Source organism: Moschus berezovskii, chromosome 12 (assembly GCF_049115385.1).
Source record: "Moschus berezovskii isolate FMDL1 chromosome 12, NW_MosBer_1.0, whole genome shotgun sequence".
In the NCBI taxonomy this organism is placed as follows: Eukaryota; Metazoa; Chordata; class Mammalia; order Artiodactyla; family Moschidae; genus Moschus; species Moschus berezovskii.
The window spans coordinates 70285631-70299450 of record NC_142471.1 but is presented as its reverse complement, the minus strand read 5'-3'; the positions used below and the strand labels follow the sequence as shown (position 1 = coordinate 70299450).

The following is a 13820-nucleotide window of genomic DNA, read 5'->3' as shown; positions in this document are numbered from 1 at the left end:
AAGAATTGTTAAGTGAAATAAAGCAAGTGCAGAACAGTATTTAAAAATATGATCCTTTCCTTTTTTAATTTGAAAAATCCAAACCTACAAAGAAATTGAGTGAACAGACAGTGACCAACCATATACCCCTCACCAAGAGTTACCAACTGTTAACATTATGTCATCCTTGCTTTCCAATCACTCTTTTGTAGACTGTCTCACTATTTGGATTTGTCTGTTTCCTCATTATTAGATTCAGGTTAAATATCTTTGATAAAAAATACTATATTAGGTAATTATACAGTTCCCAATGAGTAGCACCAGAAAACACAGCTTATCTTACTACTGTTGATTAACCCTAGGTTTGATCACTTAAGACGGTATCCATCAGCTCTCTCTACTGGGGTGGTATTACGATACTTATGGGGTGAAACCCTGTTCCTCCACACTCTTTCACACAATTATTTTAGTATCCATCAATAATTTTGCCTGAATTACTATCATATGGTTGCATGAGTTTTTTTAAATTATATCTTTATGTATCAACTAGTTAGCATTCCAGCGTGCTGTGATTCATGGGGTCGCGGAGAGTCAGACGCAACTGAGCGACTGAACTGAACAGGTTACTATTTTGTTGTTGATATTTTTGTAGTTCAAATTAACCTGTATTCTTTGGCATGTCCCCATTAATTTTTGACCATATTCTTTGATTTTTGACTATGTGAGCATAAAGCTCATATTCTTGAGCTTTCTGGTACAATATATCCCAGGCTCCTCTGGGAAAAAACAAGGAGAGGGGAGGATTTTACTTTTCAATTTTATCACTTCTGTACTACTCTAGCTTAGACCTTGATCAGACCTTTCAGTGGGTCCTGGTAAGTTTTAATGGGGAATGGTATTTAGAAACCAAGAGCTAGGAGTATTAATTATCATTATTTCTAGGCCTTTGTCGGTAGAAAATAGGAATACGTATATATGTATTGCAGGCATGAAATTAAAAGACGCTTGCTCCTTGGAAGAAAAGTTATGACCAACCTAGACAGCATCTTAAAAAGCAGAGACATTACTTTGTCAACAAAGGTCCATCTAGTCAAGGCTATGGTTTTTCCAGTAGTCATGAATGCATATGAGAGTTGGACTATAAAGAAAGCTGAGCGCAAAAGAATTGATGCTTTTGAACTGTGGTGTTGGAGAAGACTCTTGAGAGTCCCTTGGACTGCAAGGAGATCCAACCAGTCCATACTAAAGGAGATCAATCCTGGGTGTTCATTGGAAGGACTGATGTTGAAGGTGAAAACTCCAATACTTTGGGCACTTGATGTGAAGAGTGACTCACTTGAAAAGACCCTGATGCTGAGAAAGATTGAGGGCAGAAGGAGAAGGGGATGACAGAGGATGAGATGGCTGGATGGCATTGCTGACACAATCGACATGGGTTTGGGTGGACTCCGGGAGTTGGTGATGGACAGGGAGGCCTGGTGTACTGCGGTTCATGAGGTCACAAAGAGTCAGACATGACTGAGCGACTGAACTGAACTGACTGACTGTGTGTGACTACATGTGCACACAAGTGAATGTGTTATATCGTAAGTTCAAACTAAAACTTCTAGTTCAAAAATCAACATCACAGGGTTGTTCCTTACATTTCAAGCTTTTAACCCTTTCTCTCAGTAACAACCCTAGTTCTTAAGGCTATATTAACTAATTTGTTCTATCCTATAGTATATATAAAGTATTTTCAGAATTATAGCATCAATATCACTACTAGTAATAAACCTATTTAATCAAGTTCAAGCATTCCTTCCTATTCTTTTCATCATTTAAATACATCCCACTAGTCTTGACCCAGAGGGATGGGATGGGGAGGGAGGTGGGAAGGGGGTTCAGGAGGCTGATCCCTGTCAATGTATGACAAAACCACTACAATAAAGTAATTAGCCTCCAATTAAAATAAATAAATATATCCCACTAGTCAGAGTACTCTACTCAAAACTCATTTCAAGCACTTTTCCAGTATGACTATTTTTATCAATTTGATATGCAGTTAAGTTCACTGTATATACATATGTGTGTGTCAATATACTTTCAGTTTTACAAACGAGCATTCATACATAGGCTCAAACAGGCATAAAATTTTATCTGAAAGACACACAGATATTGTTACAATGACTGACTTTGGGAAAAAGGACTGGTAGGAAAGTTTTTTATTTTTATCATTTTTGTACTGTTCAAGCTTCTAACCACATTAGTATCCCCTTGAATTTTTGTTAACAAGTTACCTAAAAGATATAACCTAAAAGGTATAATTTTTATATAGTCTTCTTTATACTCTGTAATATTTTCAGAATAGTATTTAAATTTTTAGAAATAAATAAAATATATTTTAGGGTCTTTTTTTCAGGTGGAACAGGGCCTTCCCTGGTGGCTCAGTGGTAAAGAATCCGCCTGCCAATGCAGGAGACGCAAGTTCGAACCCTGGATTGGGAAGATATCCTGGAGAAGGGAATGGCCATCCACTCCAGTATTCTTGCCTGGAAAATTCAATGGACAGAGGAGCCTGGTGGGCTACAGTCCATGGGGTTGCAAAAGAGTGAAACACAACTTAGTGACTAAACAAGGGTGAATAGAGCTTCATATCAATTCTCAGAAAAAAATTAAATTCCAGATGAATTAAAATTAAAATTCTTTATAACTGTATTATTAAAAAGTCAAGAAGAAAATATATTAAATATGTATCTAATTCCTGGGTAGGGAAAGTTTTTCTAAGCATGAAAGAGAAGAAGAAAAAAGGCAAAGAAACACACTGACAGATTTTGTAAAATAAAGAACACTATGAGTGAACTCCGGGAGTTGGTGATGGACAGTGAGGCCTGGCGTGCTGTGATTCATGGGGTCACAAAGAGTCGGACACAACTGAGCGACTGAACTGAACTGAACTGATATATCTTTATATCAAAAAAGCAACATAAACTAATTTAACTAAAATAACTGCACCATTATGATAAGGTGCTCATTTTCACAGTACATAAAAAGTGCTTTCATATCAATAAGAAAACAAACAGCTCATTAGAATATGGATAATTCAATTATTTTTAAAATGGCAATATCTTTAGAAATTAAAGATATGGAAAATGAAATAAACAGATACTCTTTTTGTCTATCAAAAATGCAAATATTTTTTAAAAGGATAAAAACCTTGAGAAAGGTCAAGGAACAAAAAGGCACAGAAACAGACCATTGTTAGGTTGTTTAAACAGGCATAAATAGATAGTATGTTAAAAAGCAGAGATATGACTTTGCCAACAAAGGTCTGTATAGTCAAGGCTATGGTTTTTCCAGTGGTCATGTATGGATTTGAGAGTTGGACCGTGAAGAAAGCTGATCGCCGAAGAATTGATGCTTTTGAACTGTGGTGCTGGACAAGACTCTTGAGAGTCCCTTGGACTGCAGGGAGATCCAACCAGTCCATTCTAAAGGAGATCAATCCTGGGTGTTCATTGGAAGGACTGATGCTAAAGCTGAAACTCCAATACTTTGGCCACCTCATGTGACAAGTTGACTCACTGGAAAAGACTCTGATGCTGGGAGGGATTGGGGGCAGGAGGAGACGGGAACGAGAGAAAATGAGATGGCTGGATGGCATCACCGACTCGATGGACATGAGTTTGAGTGAACTCCGGGAGTTGGTGATGGACAGGGAGGCCTGGCGTGCTGTGATTCATGGGGTCGCAAAGAGTCGGACACAACTGAGCAACTGAACTGAACTGAACTGAACCCATGTACATGTATGTTAAGTATACAGAAAAATATCGAAGAACATATACATGAAACTGATGATGGGGAGTTTCCTGGTGGTGACTTTCACTGCCATGGCCTGGATTCAATCCCTGGTCAGGAAACTGAGATCCTACACATTGTGCAGCAAGGCCAGAAGAGTAAAAAAAAAAAACTATGAAAGAAAGAAACCATGATAGTTGATACAGAAACCAAATAGTTACATTTAAGGAGAGAAGAGAAGGAACAATAATTAGAGTGATGTCCAAAGAGACTAACTTTATCCCTAATAAGTTTATGTTCCTTATCAATAGAAATTCTATGCATAACTAAAAATTAATTTCAAGATAAGTTTACACATTTCTAGAGTAACTTCACAGTAAACATTAATAAATGATCATGTATTTTGCCCTAACAATTCTAAGAACTTATCCTAAAGAAATAAGGAAAGTCAGAGAGATATATCATCAGTATATGGACATTTGAAAAGCAATATGGAAAGGGTGATCTTTTCCGTAAATGGTGTTGAGACAACTAGGTATCTACATAGGAAAAATGAAACTGGACTCCCTATTTCATACTATAGACAAGAACCAACATCAGCTTAAATATAGACCTAATACAGAAGACAACACCATAAAACTTCAAAGAATATAACATAGAAGGACAACTTCATCACTTTGGGTAAGGAAATTTTCTAAAGACAAAAAGCACTATGTATAAAAAGCTAATAAATTGAACTACAGTAAAATCTGAAACATCTATATAAAGAAGGACATCATAAGGAGAAATAAAAGACATACTATAAAGCAAGAGAAAAGAAGGTGCATCACATATACCTTGAAAGGATTAGTATCAGGAAAATACAGGCTCCCATAAACCAACAAGAAAAAGAACCCAAAAAGACTTTAATATAAGCACTTCAGAGAAGAAGAAATCCAAACGGCCAATAAGTATATAAAAAGGAACTCAACCTCATTAGTAATCAGAGAAATAAAACCCCAGTGGGAACAGGAATTGACTGTAAATGGGCACAAGAGAGCTTCAGGCGGTCATAAGAAGATTCTAAAGCTAGATGGTAGTCATGGTTGCACAACTGTACTAATTTATTAAAACTCACCAAATTATATACGTAAAATGGGTGAATTTTGTGTTTTATATACATTGATAAGGTATTTTTTTAATCAGCAAACAGGAAAATTCACTGGAAAACATACCCAAATACTCAACAGGCATGAAAAGGTACTCAATTTTTTCAGTCATCAGGAAAATGTAAATAAGACCACTTTGCACTCACCACAATGGCTAACATAAAATATTAATAAGTGAGAGTTGGACTGTGAAGAAAGCTGATCGCCGAAGAATTGATGCTTTTGAACTGTGGTGCTGGAGAAGACTCTTGAGAGTCCCTTGGACTGCAAGGAGATCCAACCAGTCCATTCTAAAGGAGATCAATCCTGGGTGTTCATTGGAAGGACTGATGCTAAAGCTGAAACTCCAATACTTTGGCCACCTCATGAGACGAGTTGACTCACTGGAAAAGAGTCTGATGCTAGGAAGGATTGGGGGTGGGAGGAGACGGGGACGACAGAGAATGAGATGGCTGGATGGCATCACCGACTCGATGGACATGAATTTGAGTGAACTCCAGGAGTTGGTGATGGACAGGGAGGCCTGGCATGCTGTGATTCATGGGGTCGCAGAGTCGGACACAACTGAGCGACTGAACTGAACTGAATAATAATAGCAAGTGTTGCTGAGGATACAGAACAATTCAGAAAACAGCCATCCCCTACTGATGGGGGTATAAGCTGGTACAACCACTTTAGAAGACTGGCAATAACTTCTGAATCTTAAAACACATGTATCCAATAACCTAGAAAATCCATTCCCAGGTACATATTTGATAGAAATGAATGTAAATGTACATCAAGATGTATAACAATATTCACAAGTCTTATTCTTAATATATAAAAAGTGGAAACAATCCAAAAATCCACCAAAAGCAGAATGGATAAATTTTAGTATTTCGTATATTGCAATACAAACGAACAAAAAAGATGAGAGGGCTACTACACACAACTAGAGACGAATTCTTACTCACAATGTGGAATGAAAGATTCCAGACACAAACAGATGTATGATTACATTTATACGAAGCCCAAAAATACACTGAAATGCTGCAGTAGTCTAGGTAAGAGATAAGGGCAATTATGACTAGTATTACAACAATGAAGAAAGAAAGGAGGAGAGAGATTCAAGAAATATTTATAGGTAAAATTAACAGGCTTGGTGATTGATTGGGTCTGGTGGGTAAGGAAGCAGATGTTAAGAATGACCTCCTGGTCTATGCAATTGGTAGATGGAGATGTCAATTATTGAATGAGGAACATAGGAGGTGCAAATTTGGGACTGACATCAGGAGTTCAATTAATTCTTGTTTTTTACTTGCTGTTTAAGGAATCGGCGAGACATTCAAGTGGAAAGCTCTAATAGATAGCTGGATGGGTGGATTCAGAGTTCAGAAAGGAGTCGGGATAGAGACCAAAATTGCATGTAGATGGTAACCGAAGCCATGGGAGAAGATGGGCTTTCAAAAGAAAAGATGAGGGCCTAAATCCAGCCCAGTGGGACTCCAACACTGAAAATCAGGAAGAGCAAGAAGAGCCAGCAAAAACATCTGAAGAGTAGACACAGGAGTGGAGAAAAGCCAGGACTATGGTGACCTAAAAGCCAGCTTTTTAAAGGAAATGATGGTCAAGGGTCTCAAATGCTCCAGAGAGAGGTCAATAAAAGAATTAAGTGTCCATTTAACTCTTTTACTTGAATCCTATGACCATAACAAGAGCCATTTAATTAGGTGAGCAGGGAGATGTCAAATAAAAAGAACAAGAAAATGTCACAGAACTGAAGAACATGAGTCTTTGAACTGAAAAGACTAACCAAGAGCCCAGCAAAATGAAAGGAAGAAAAAAAACACCTATATCAAAGTACATTCCGTTCCGTTCCGTTCAGTCGCTCAGTCGTGCCCGACTCTCTGCGACCCCGTGGACTGTAGCCTACCAGGCTTCTCCGTCCATGGGCTTCTCCAGGCAAGAATACTGGAGTGGGTTACCGTTTCCTTCTCCAGGGGATCTTCCCGACCCAGGGATCGAACCCGGGTCTCCCGCATTGGAGGCAGATGCGTTAACCTCTGAGCCACCAGGGAAGTACATTACCATGCACAAAGGATAAAATGCAAATTCTAACAGCTATCAAGAGAAAAAGATCACAAGCGACCAGAAAACAAAATGGCAACGGACTTTCAATAGCAACACTTGAAGCCAAAAGGCAATCAGTGGAAAAGTCTTTAAAATCCTAAGAAAAATGTACTTTTGAACTAGAATTCTACAACCAAACTATACATCAAGTGTGATATTAAAATAAAGATATACTCAGACAGGCCTAGTCTTAAAAAAAAAAAAACCTTCCATGTATCCTTTCTCAGAAGACTACTGAAGGATATACATAACCAAAACAAGGAGGAAATTCCAATAGCAAAAACAAAGCATTTAAGACACTCCCGAAGTAGTCTGATCTTCTAAGATTCCAGAGACAAAAATTATGATTCATTACTGACAGATAATTTTTTAAAAGATCTAGAAATAAAACAGATGCATAGATGGAAAGACCAAGTATTATGGAGATGTTATTTTTTACAAAGTTAATCTATAAATTCAACAAAACTCCTTAAAAAAAGCACAACAGGTTTTCTGTGTAACTCGTGCATGCGTATGTGCAGGCTCTGTCACTTAGTCACGTCTGACTCTTTGCGACCCCACAGACTGTAGCTCATCAGGCTCCTCTGTCCACGGGATTTCCCAGGCAAGAATACTGGAGTGGGTTGCCATTTCCTTCTCCAGGGGATCTTCCTGACCCATGGATCAAACTCACATCTCCTGTGTCTCCTGCATTGGCAGGAGGATTTTTTACCACTGAGCGACAGGGGAAGCCCTTTGTGTAACTCAGTTAGGCTAATTCTAAAATGTACATGAAAGCCCTAATGGCCAAGAATATACTAGACATTGCTGAAGAAGAAGAAAAGGAAGTCTTTCTCTAGCAGAGACTTGTTTTGATGCTTTCCTAATTAAGACCGTGGAAAACTGATAAAGGAACAGACATACAGATCAGTGAAGAGAGTAAAAATCCCAGAAACAGACACATGCTGCAGAGCAGTGAGGAACAGTCTCCCCCAATGATGAGCCATGGGACAATTGTGTGCCCACTGTAGAAAACAAGGAAATTGGACCCCCTACCTCATACTATTTGCAAAAATCTTCACTAAGTGGGTTGTGGACATAAATGTTAAAGGCAAAATCATAAAAGCTCTTAGAAGATAAGATAGTGGTTTATCTCCATGATCTAAGGTTAGGAAAACTTTTCTCGCCTTTTTAATTCAAAAATCCAATTGGCTTTATCAGGTGATTCATGAATCAGGCAGCATCCCATCCAACAACTGCAAGAGCGCCCCAGGAAAGAATTTCTCAAATACGATACCGAAAGCATTAACAGAAAAAGAAAAAAACAGACAAAATGAAGTATGTTAAAATCAAGAATTTTTTGTTCATAAAAAGACACCATAAAGAAAATGAAAAGATGGGCACAGAAGAAGAATGAATTTGCAATAGCCATAACCAGCAAAAGGTTAAAATCCAGAATACACAACAAACAAACAAGAAGAAGACATCCAAGAGGAACATGAAGACACTGAGCACAAAAGAAGAAATCCAAGTTACTAACAATCCTATGAAAAGAAACATTTATTAGTAGTCAGAGAAAAGATGAATTAAAACCACGATGAAAAATAAAACATCAGATTGTCAAAACTTAAAAATTCCAACAGTATCAAACGGTGGAGAGAATGAAGAGTAAGGAAAATTCTCATAGGATGCTGGTGGGAGTGTAAACTGGTATAGTCTAGTAAAATTAAAGATACACTACCCTATAACCTAGCAATTCTACTTCTAAGTTAAGTCTTAGTGAGACTACATGCACCAGTATAAAAGCCAAAAAGTGAAAACAAATGATATACCCAACAGGACAATGGTAAATAACTGGTGATATAATCATATATTGGAATTCTATGCAACAATTAAAATTAACTATAGCTCTACTGATAACAAAGACAAAGCTCACAAACCTAAAGCTGATTTTGAAAGAGGTAAGACACAAAGTACACTCAGTACACACAAAACTAAAGTTATGATGCTTGGTTATACAATGCTAGATAGCAAATTATAAGGAAAGCAAAGAAATGAATAACTTACAGACAGGATAGTGGTTTTCTTTAGTGGGAGAGCAGAATCAATTCAGAAAGGAGGTGAAAAGGATTGTAGAATACTGGCAGAATTCCTTTATTCTGATGGTTGTTAATATTGAGTTCACTTTATTACTGTTTGCTAAATGTACATCTATGTGTTGTACTTTTCAATATAATGATTATATGTTTTACTATTTTTTAAAAAGGCACATGCCCATCAGGGTCATAAAAATGAATCACTTTTCATCCAGCGCAAGTCAGTAACCCAGCTTCAGTTCAACAGACCATTTTTATGGCATTCCTTCTTTCTTTCTATTAAAAGCAACAGAAATCCAAACATTAAAAAAAAGTGAGGGATATTACATATCTTCATTTATATGTCAAATAATACTATTAAAAAAAGAGAAAATAAATTTCAAATTGGGAAGACCTTTCAAGCGAGAAAGTAACTGTTACAGAGCTTTGTGGTGCAGGACTAAGTGGAAAGAATACAACTATATGATGAAAAAATGTTTCAAACAAACTAAATACAAAGACAATTGCCTATTTAGAAATTAATCTTTGTAAACAGTTACAAGCATATAATAGTTAGAATCAACTTCAGAAACAGCTTTCTATTGCACACTATACATAGTATTGTAAAGTTTGATTGCTTTTTCTCCTACACAGAAGGAAGTTTATAAATGTGCTAGGGAATCTTGGACAGGAAAAGAGGTTAGGAAAAAGACGGAACAGGTGAGATAAGTTTAAATTTTAAATTTTCTGTTTTAAAAAGCTCACAGCTTACTCCTTGGAAGCATGAAATAGTGAGACAAAAAGGAAAGATGCAAAGAACTCCCATTCTTCAAATATCACACTAAAATATATACCAAGCCCACAAAAATTATCCTTGACACAGTATTACAGTGTTAAACTACATGGAGTAAGGCTCTTATTTTTCAGAAATTTTTCAATAGGTATCTCACTATAGAAAGACATATTCACTTTGCAATGTCATGAAAGAATTAAATCACGGAGTATTAGCATGTCAATACAATCTGCCTGTGCCAGAAAATGGTTTTACTATCTTCCTAGGTCCCTTTCCCTGTCCCATCCCATATTTTGTTTTCAAGGTCTAAATATAACGATAGTAATTTTCTGCCATTTCCTGAGCCCTTTTTCGTGTCTTACATTTATTATTTCCTTTAATTCTCACATACTGAGGAGTAGGTTTTACTGATGAGAAAAATGAGACATGGAATGATTAAGTAACTTACCCAACGTCAGAGGTTGCCATTGAGGGAGCCAAGATACAGTCCAACTCCAGAGCCAGTATCTTAATACTACACTGTTTCTATTCAATAAAACATTTATACCATGAAAACTGCTCATAATCACCTACTGCCTTCTAACTACCAGATCCCAGATACCTTGAGGATTTATTACTGCCTTTCCTAGAAAACTGCATACTTACACAACATTAATGGGTAAAGCAATCTAAACATTTAGGGAAATCTATGATTTTTCATCTAAGAAAAAGGAGGTCCAGAGACATTAAGTGTCCTGTCCAAGACCTCAAAGCTCGTTTGCAACAGTCAGCAAGAAAACACAATTCTTAACTCCCAGAAGCATCTTCCCACTGCACTGAAAGCCCTGTCTACCACACATCTATACTGTACGCGCTTGGTGAAATCCATACTCTCCACATTAGGTACTGAAGTTTACTCTACCAACTTTCACAGCACACAAGAGCATCAACAGCACTCACAAGCAGGTAACACACATTCTTTCATTTCAACAAATATAAAGAGAAATGCACTACGTGCGAAGGCAATAGACTTAACCTAAATGTGTATCATAATTTGGCCCCTGGTCTTACCATAATAACGTAAACACATTAACATGTGACAAGTGCCACAGAAGCGATGTGAACGATGTGTTTTGAAAGCACACAGAAAAGAGCAGATATTTCAGACTAAGAAGGCAGGGCTTTGAGATGTGTTAGAGCCACTGCAAAGGCAGGGTGGGATGGTGCTTACAAAGAAGGAAAAATGCTATCACTTCTACCACCAGATGTTTAAGTTAAAAAAAAGCAGTAATCATAAACACAGGGTCAGAAGGGTTGAGTTCAAATCTAGGCTGTGACTGGTGTGAGTGTGAACAATTTCTGTGTCTCAGCATCCTCATCTATGAAATGGAGATACCAGTGACCTGCATGTCTCCCAGGACTTCTGTGGGGGCCAAATTACGTGTAAGTTAAATATAAGTTATTTATATTTCACATCTAGGCAACCCTGTGGGTCCTTCCCCTTAAAAACTGTCTCATAAAAACCTCACCCTTCAGATGAAAATATTCCAATGACATCATTCATATACTCCTTACAGGATAGTAAACATTTAACACAAATGTCCTCAGACTGAAACAGCAAACCTCCTTCTACTGAAATGAATATCTGGGTATAAAAAATATTTGTGTTTTTTTAATTTCTGAGGCCCTGGAATGGATTTCTAGTCAATGCTTATCATATTTAGAAACTAGTGTCAGATGCCGGTTTCTTTCTGGAAATTTTCTATCAGAAATTACATTCCATTTTACAGTATGCTGTCAAGAAACCAACTCAAGAATAGTCTGCAAGCAGCAATCGCTTTGCTCTCATCCCAAGAGACTGCGTATGTATAAGCTATAGATACAAGCAAATACATACCCTGGACCCCAAAAGGGAACTATTTTAGTATAAGCATATATATGAATGCGAACAGCTTAACAGAAAAATAGAAATCCACTTTAAAGTATAATGAGTTTCTGATACGAAAACACTTGAGGGCCAAACCAGACCCCTCCTTTTAATGAAAGAACACCCTCATTTCCTTTAACGTTGAACAGAATAGGCTGTATCCCTTGCCTCCCTTTGGCAACCATTCTTTAAACTACATCCAGGCCCTATTTTGTTCAACCTTAAACCCTACGTCTTAGCTACTCCTGGATGGTAACCTAAATAAAGTTTCACCGTACGTTTACAAAGTCAAAAGAAGGTCCCAAAGACAGGAACGGGACGCGAGAGCGAGAAATCCTCGTGCCACTCCCGGCCGCTGGCTGTTTGATCTCTCAAGTGTAACTTCCCTTTTCTCCCTCTTACCTTGTACACTTTGCCAAAGGCTCCGTCGCCCAATTCTCCTATAATTTCCCAAAACTCCTCCGGGTTCAGGTCCCTCTTCACATGTTCGTACTGCTTCTTCTTCTTGTCGCTCCCCAACTTGAAGATCTTACGGAAATTGAAGAAGGACATTTTTCCTCCCCAACGGAGTTCCTCACACTTCAGGATTAAAAACAATAAGAGGCAAAGTTTCTCCTCCCTCGCCTCCCGCGCGAGCCCGGCGGGCGGCGGCGGGCGCGGGCAGTTCGGGCTCCCGCCGCTCCGGCCAGGCGGTCCCGGGGGAAGGCGGGGCGCGACTCGCCTCCGGCCCACGGGGTGGGGGCGCAGCGCGGGCGGCCCCTCCGCCGAGCCCGGCCCGCGAGCTGCACGGCTACGCGCCTGGCCCCCGGCCGGCCCTCGTGGGGCGGCACCTGCCCCGACGCTCGTCCCCACCCGGCCCGGCCCGACGGGTCCGAGCGGTCCGGACGCCAGCGGCCGCGGCGGTTAGGCCCTTGTCAAAGCGAGCCTCCAGGGGCGGCGGCTACTGCGGGCTAGGGACGCAGCTGGCGCCTCTGAGGCGAGCAGTCGGCTGGCCGGGCTCTCCCGCCCCGGGCCGGAAACCCCGGGTCTCCTCTGCAGCAGTCCGCTCCCTCGGCTCGAGGCCCGCGCGTCCCCTGGGCTCCAGGGCGCAGCCGCCGCCGCCTGGCTCCCTCCCGAGCCCACGCAGCCTCTGCCTGGAGCGCGCGCCGACGCCGACGCCGCAGCGCGCCCGCCCGCTCCCCCGGCCGCGCGCTCGGCTCTCCGCGCGCTCGCGCGGGGGTGGCACCTCTGGCCCCGCGCACGCGCGTTGAGTCCCGCAAGCTGGCTGCCCAAAGAGGCTTGCGGGCGCCCAGTGCCGGGTGCGATGTGGATCATAGGGCGGGAAGCGGGTTGATGGTTCCCTGCCGTTTGCCCTCCAAGCCCCCAAACCCTTGTCAGTCCACGGTTTTGACGGAGTTGGCCTTTGCGCACGACCCTCTTGGTTGTGCTAGCGGATGTTGCTTCCATTCTGGATCTGGGAAAATGTGTAAAGAGTGAAAGCTGACCTGCCCCGATCTGGACTTTTTCGCTCTCAAACGAGCCCCAGAATAGAGTGGCAGGGAAGAATATGCGATGGCTGTTTGCTTTGGATCCAGAATTTATCAGCTCTCTGACGTTGGGCGGGTAACCTCTCCGAGCCTTGGTTTCTTCATGATGAAGTCAAGGTCCTTAAAGTCCCGATCTGGGGATTGTGGCGAGCGGTAAAGGCAATGGAAAAAATCCCTACGCACTGTGCCTGCGCTGGTAAATGCTCAATTTCAGTTCCGGCTGTTGTTATAAATGTGCACGTAAAATAGAAATATATAAAAAGTTAAGCCCACTTCTTAAGTAATGACTAGGGCATTCTTTTGAGGGTAATCTGTCTTCTTCTGGCCACTTCCATAGCCATCATCCTGGTGTCACCCTTCATGACTCCATCTGAACCGCTAAGGCCTTCACTTCCTGACCTGTCTCCTGCCCCCGTGTCCGGCGCTAGTGGAAGACTGCCTCCTGTGGGCGCTGGCTAGGATCTGTCAGATGGTGCCTTCCCGTCCTCAAAAGAGAGCACTTTCTAGGCAGTCGCTGATTAGTCATCA

General features: G+C 40.5%; 1 protein-coding gene across 2 annotated transcripts in view; it reads right to left on the bottom strand.

Annotated features, from left to right (window-relative positions):
* SLK (STE20 like kinase) overlaps positions 1-12870 on the bottom strand; it is a 65079-nt gene extending 52209 nt beyond the window's left edge. For both annotated transcript variants that reach the window (XM_055424720.2, XM_055424721.2), the window contains exon 1: positions 12169-12870. In XM_055424720.2, coding sequence (XP_055280695.2) covers positions 12169-12318 — 150 coding nt within the window. In that variant the 5' untranslated portion in view covers positions 12319-12870. The remainder of the gene's footprint in view (positions 1-12168) is intronic.
* Positions 12871-13820: the final 950 nt, after the last annotated feature.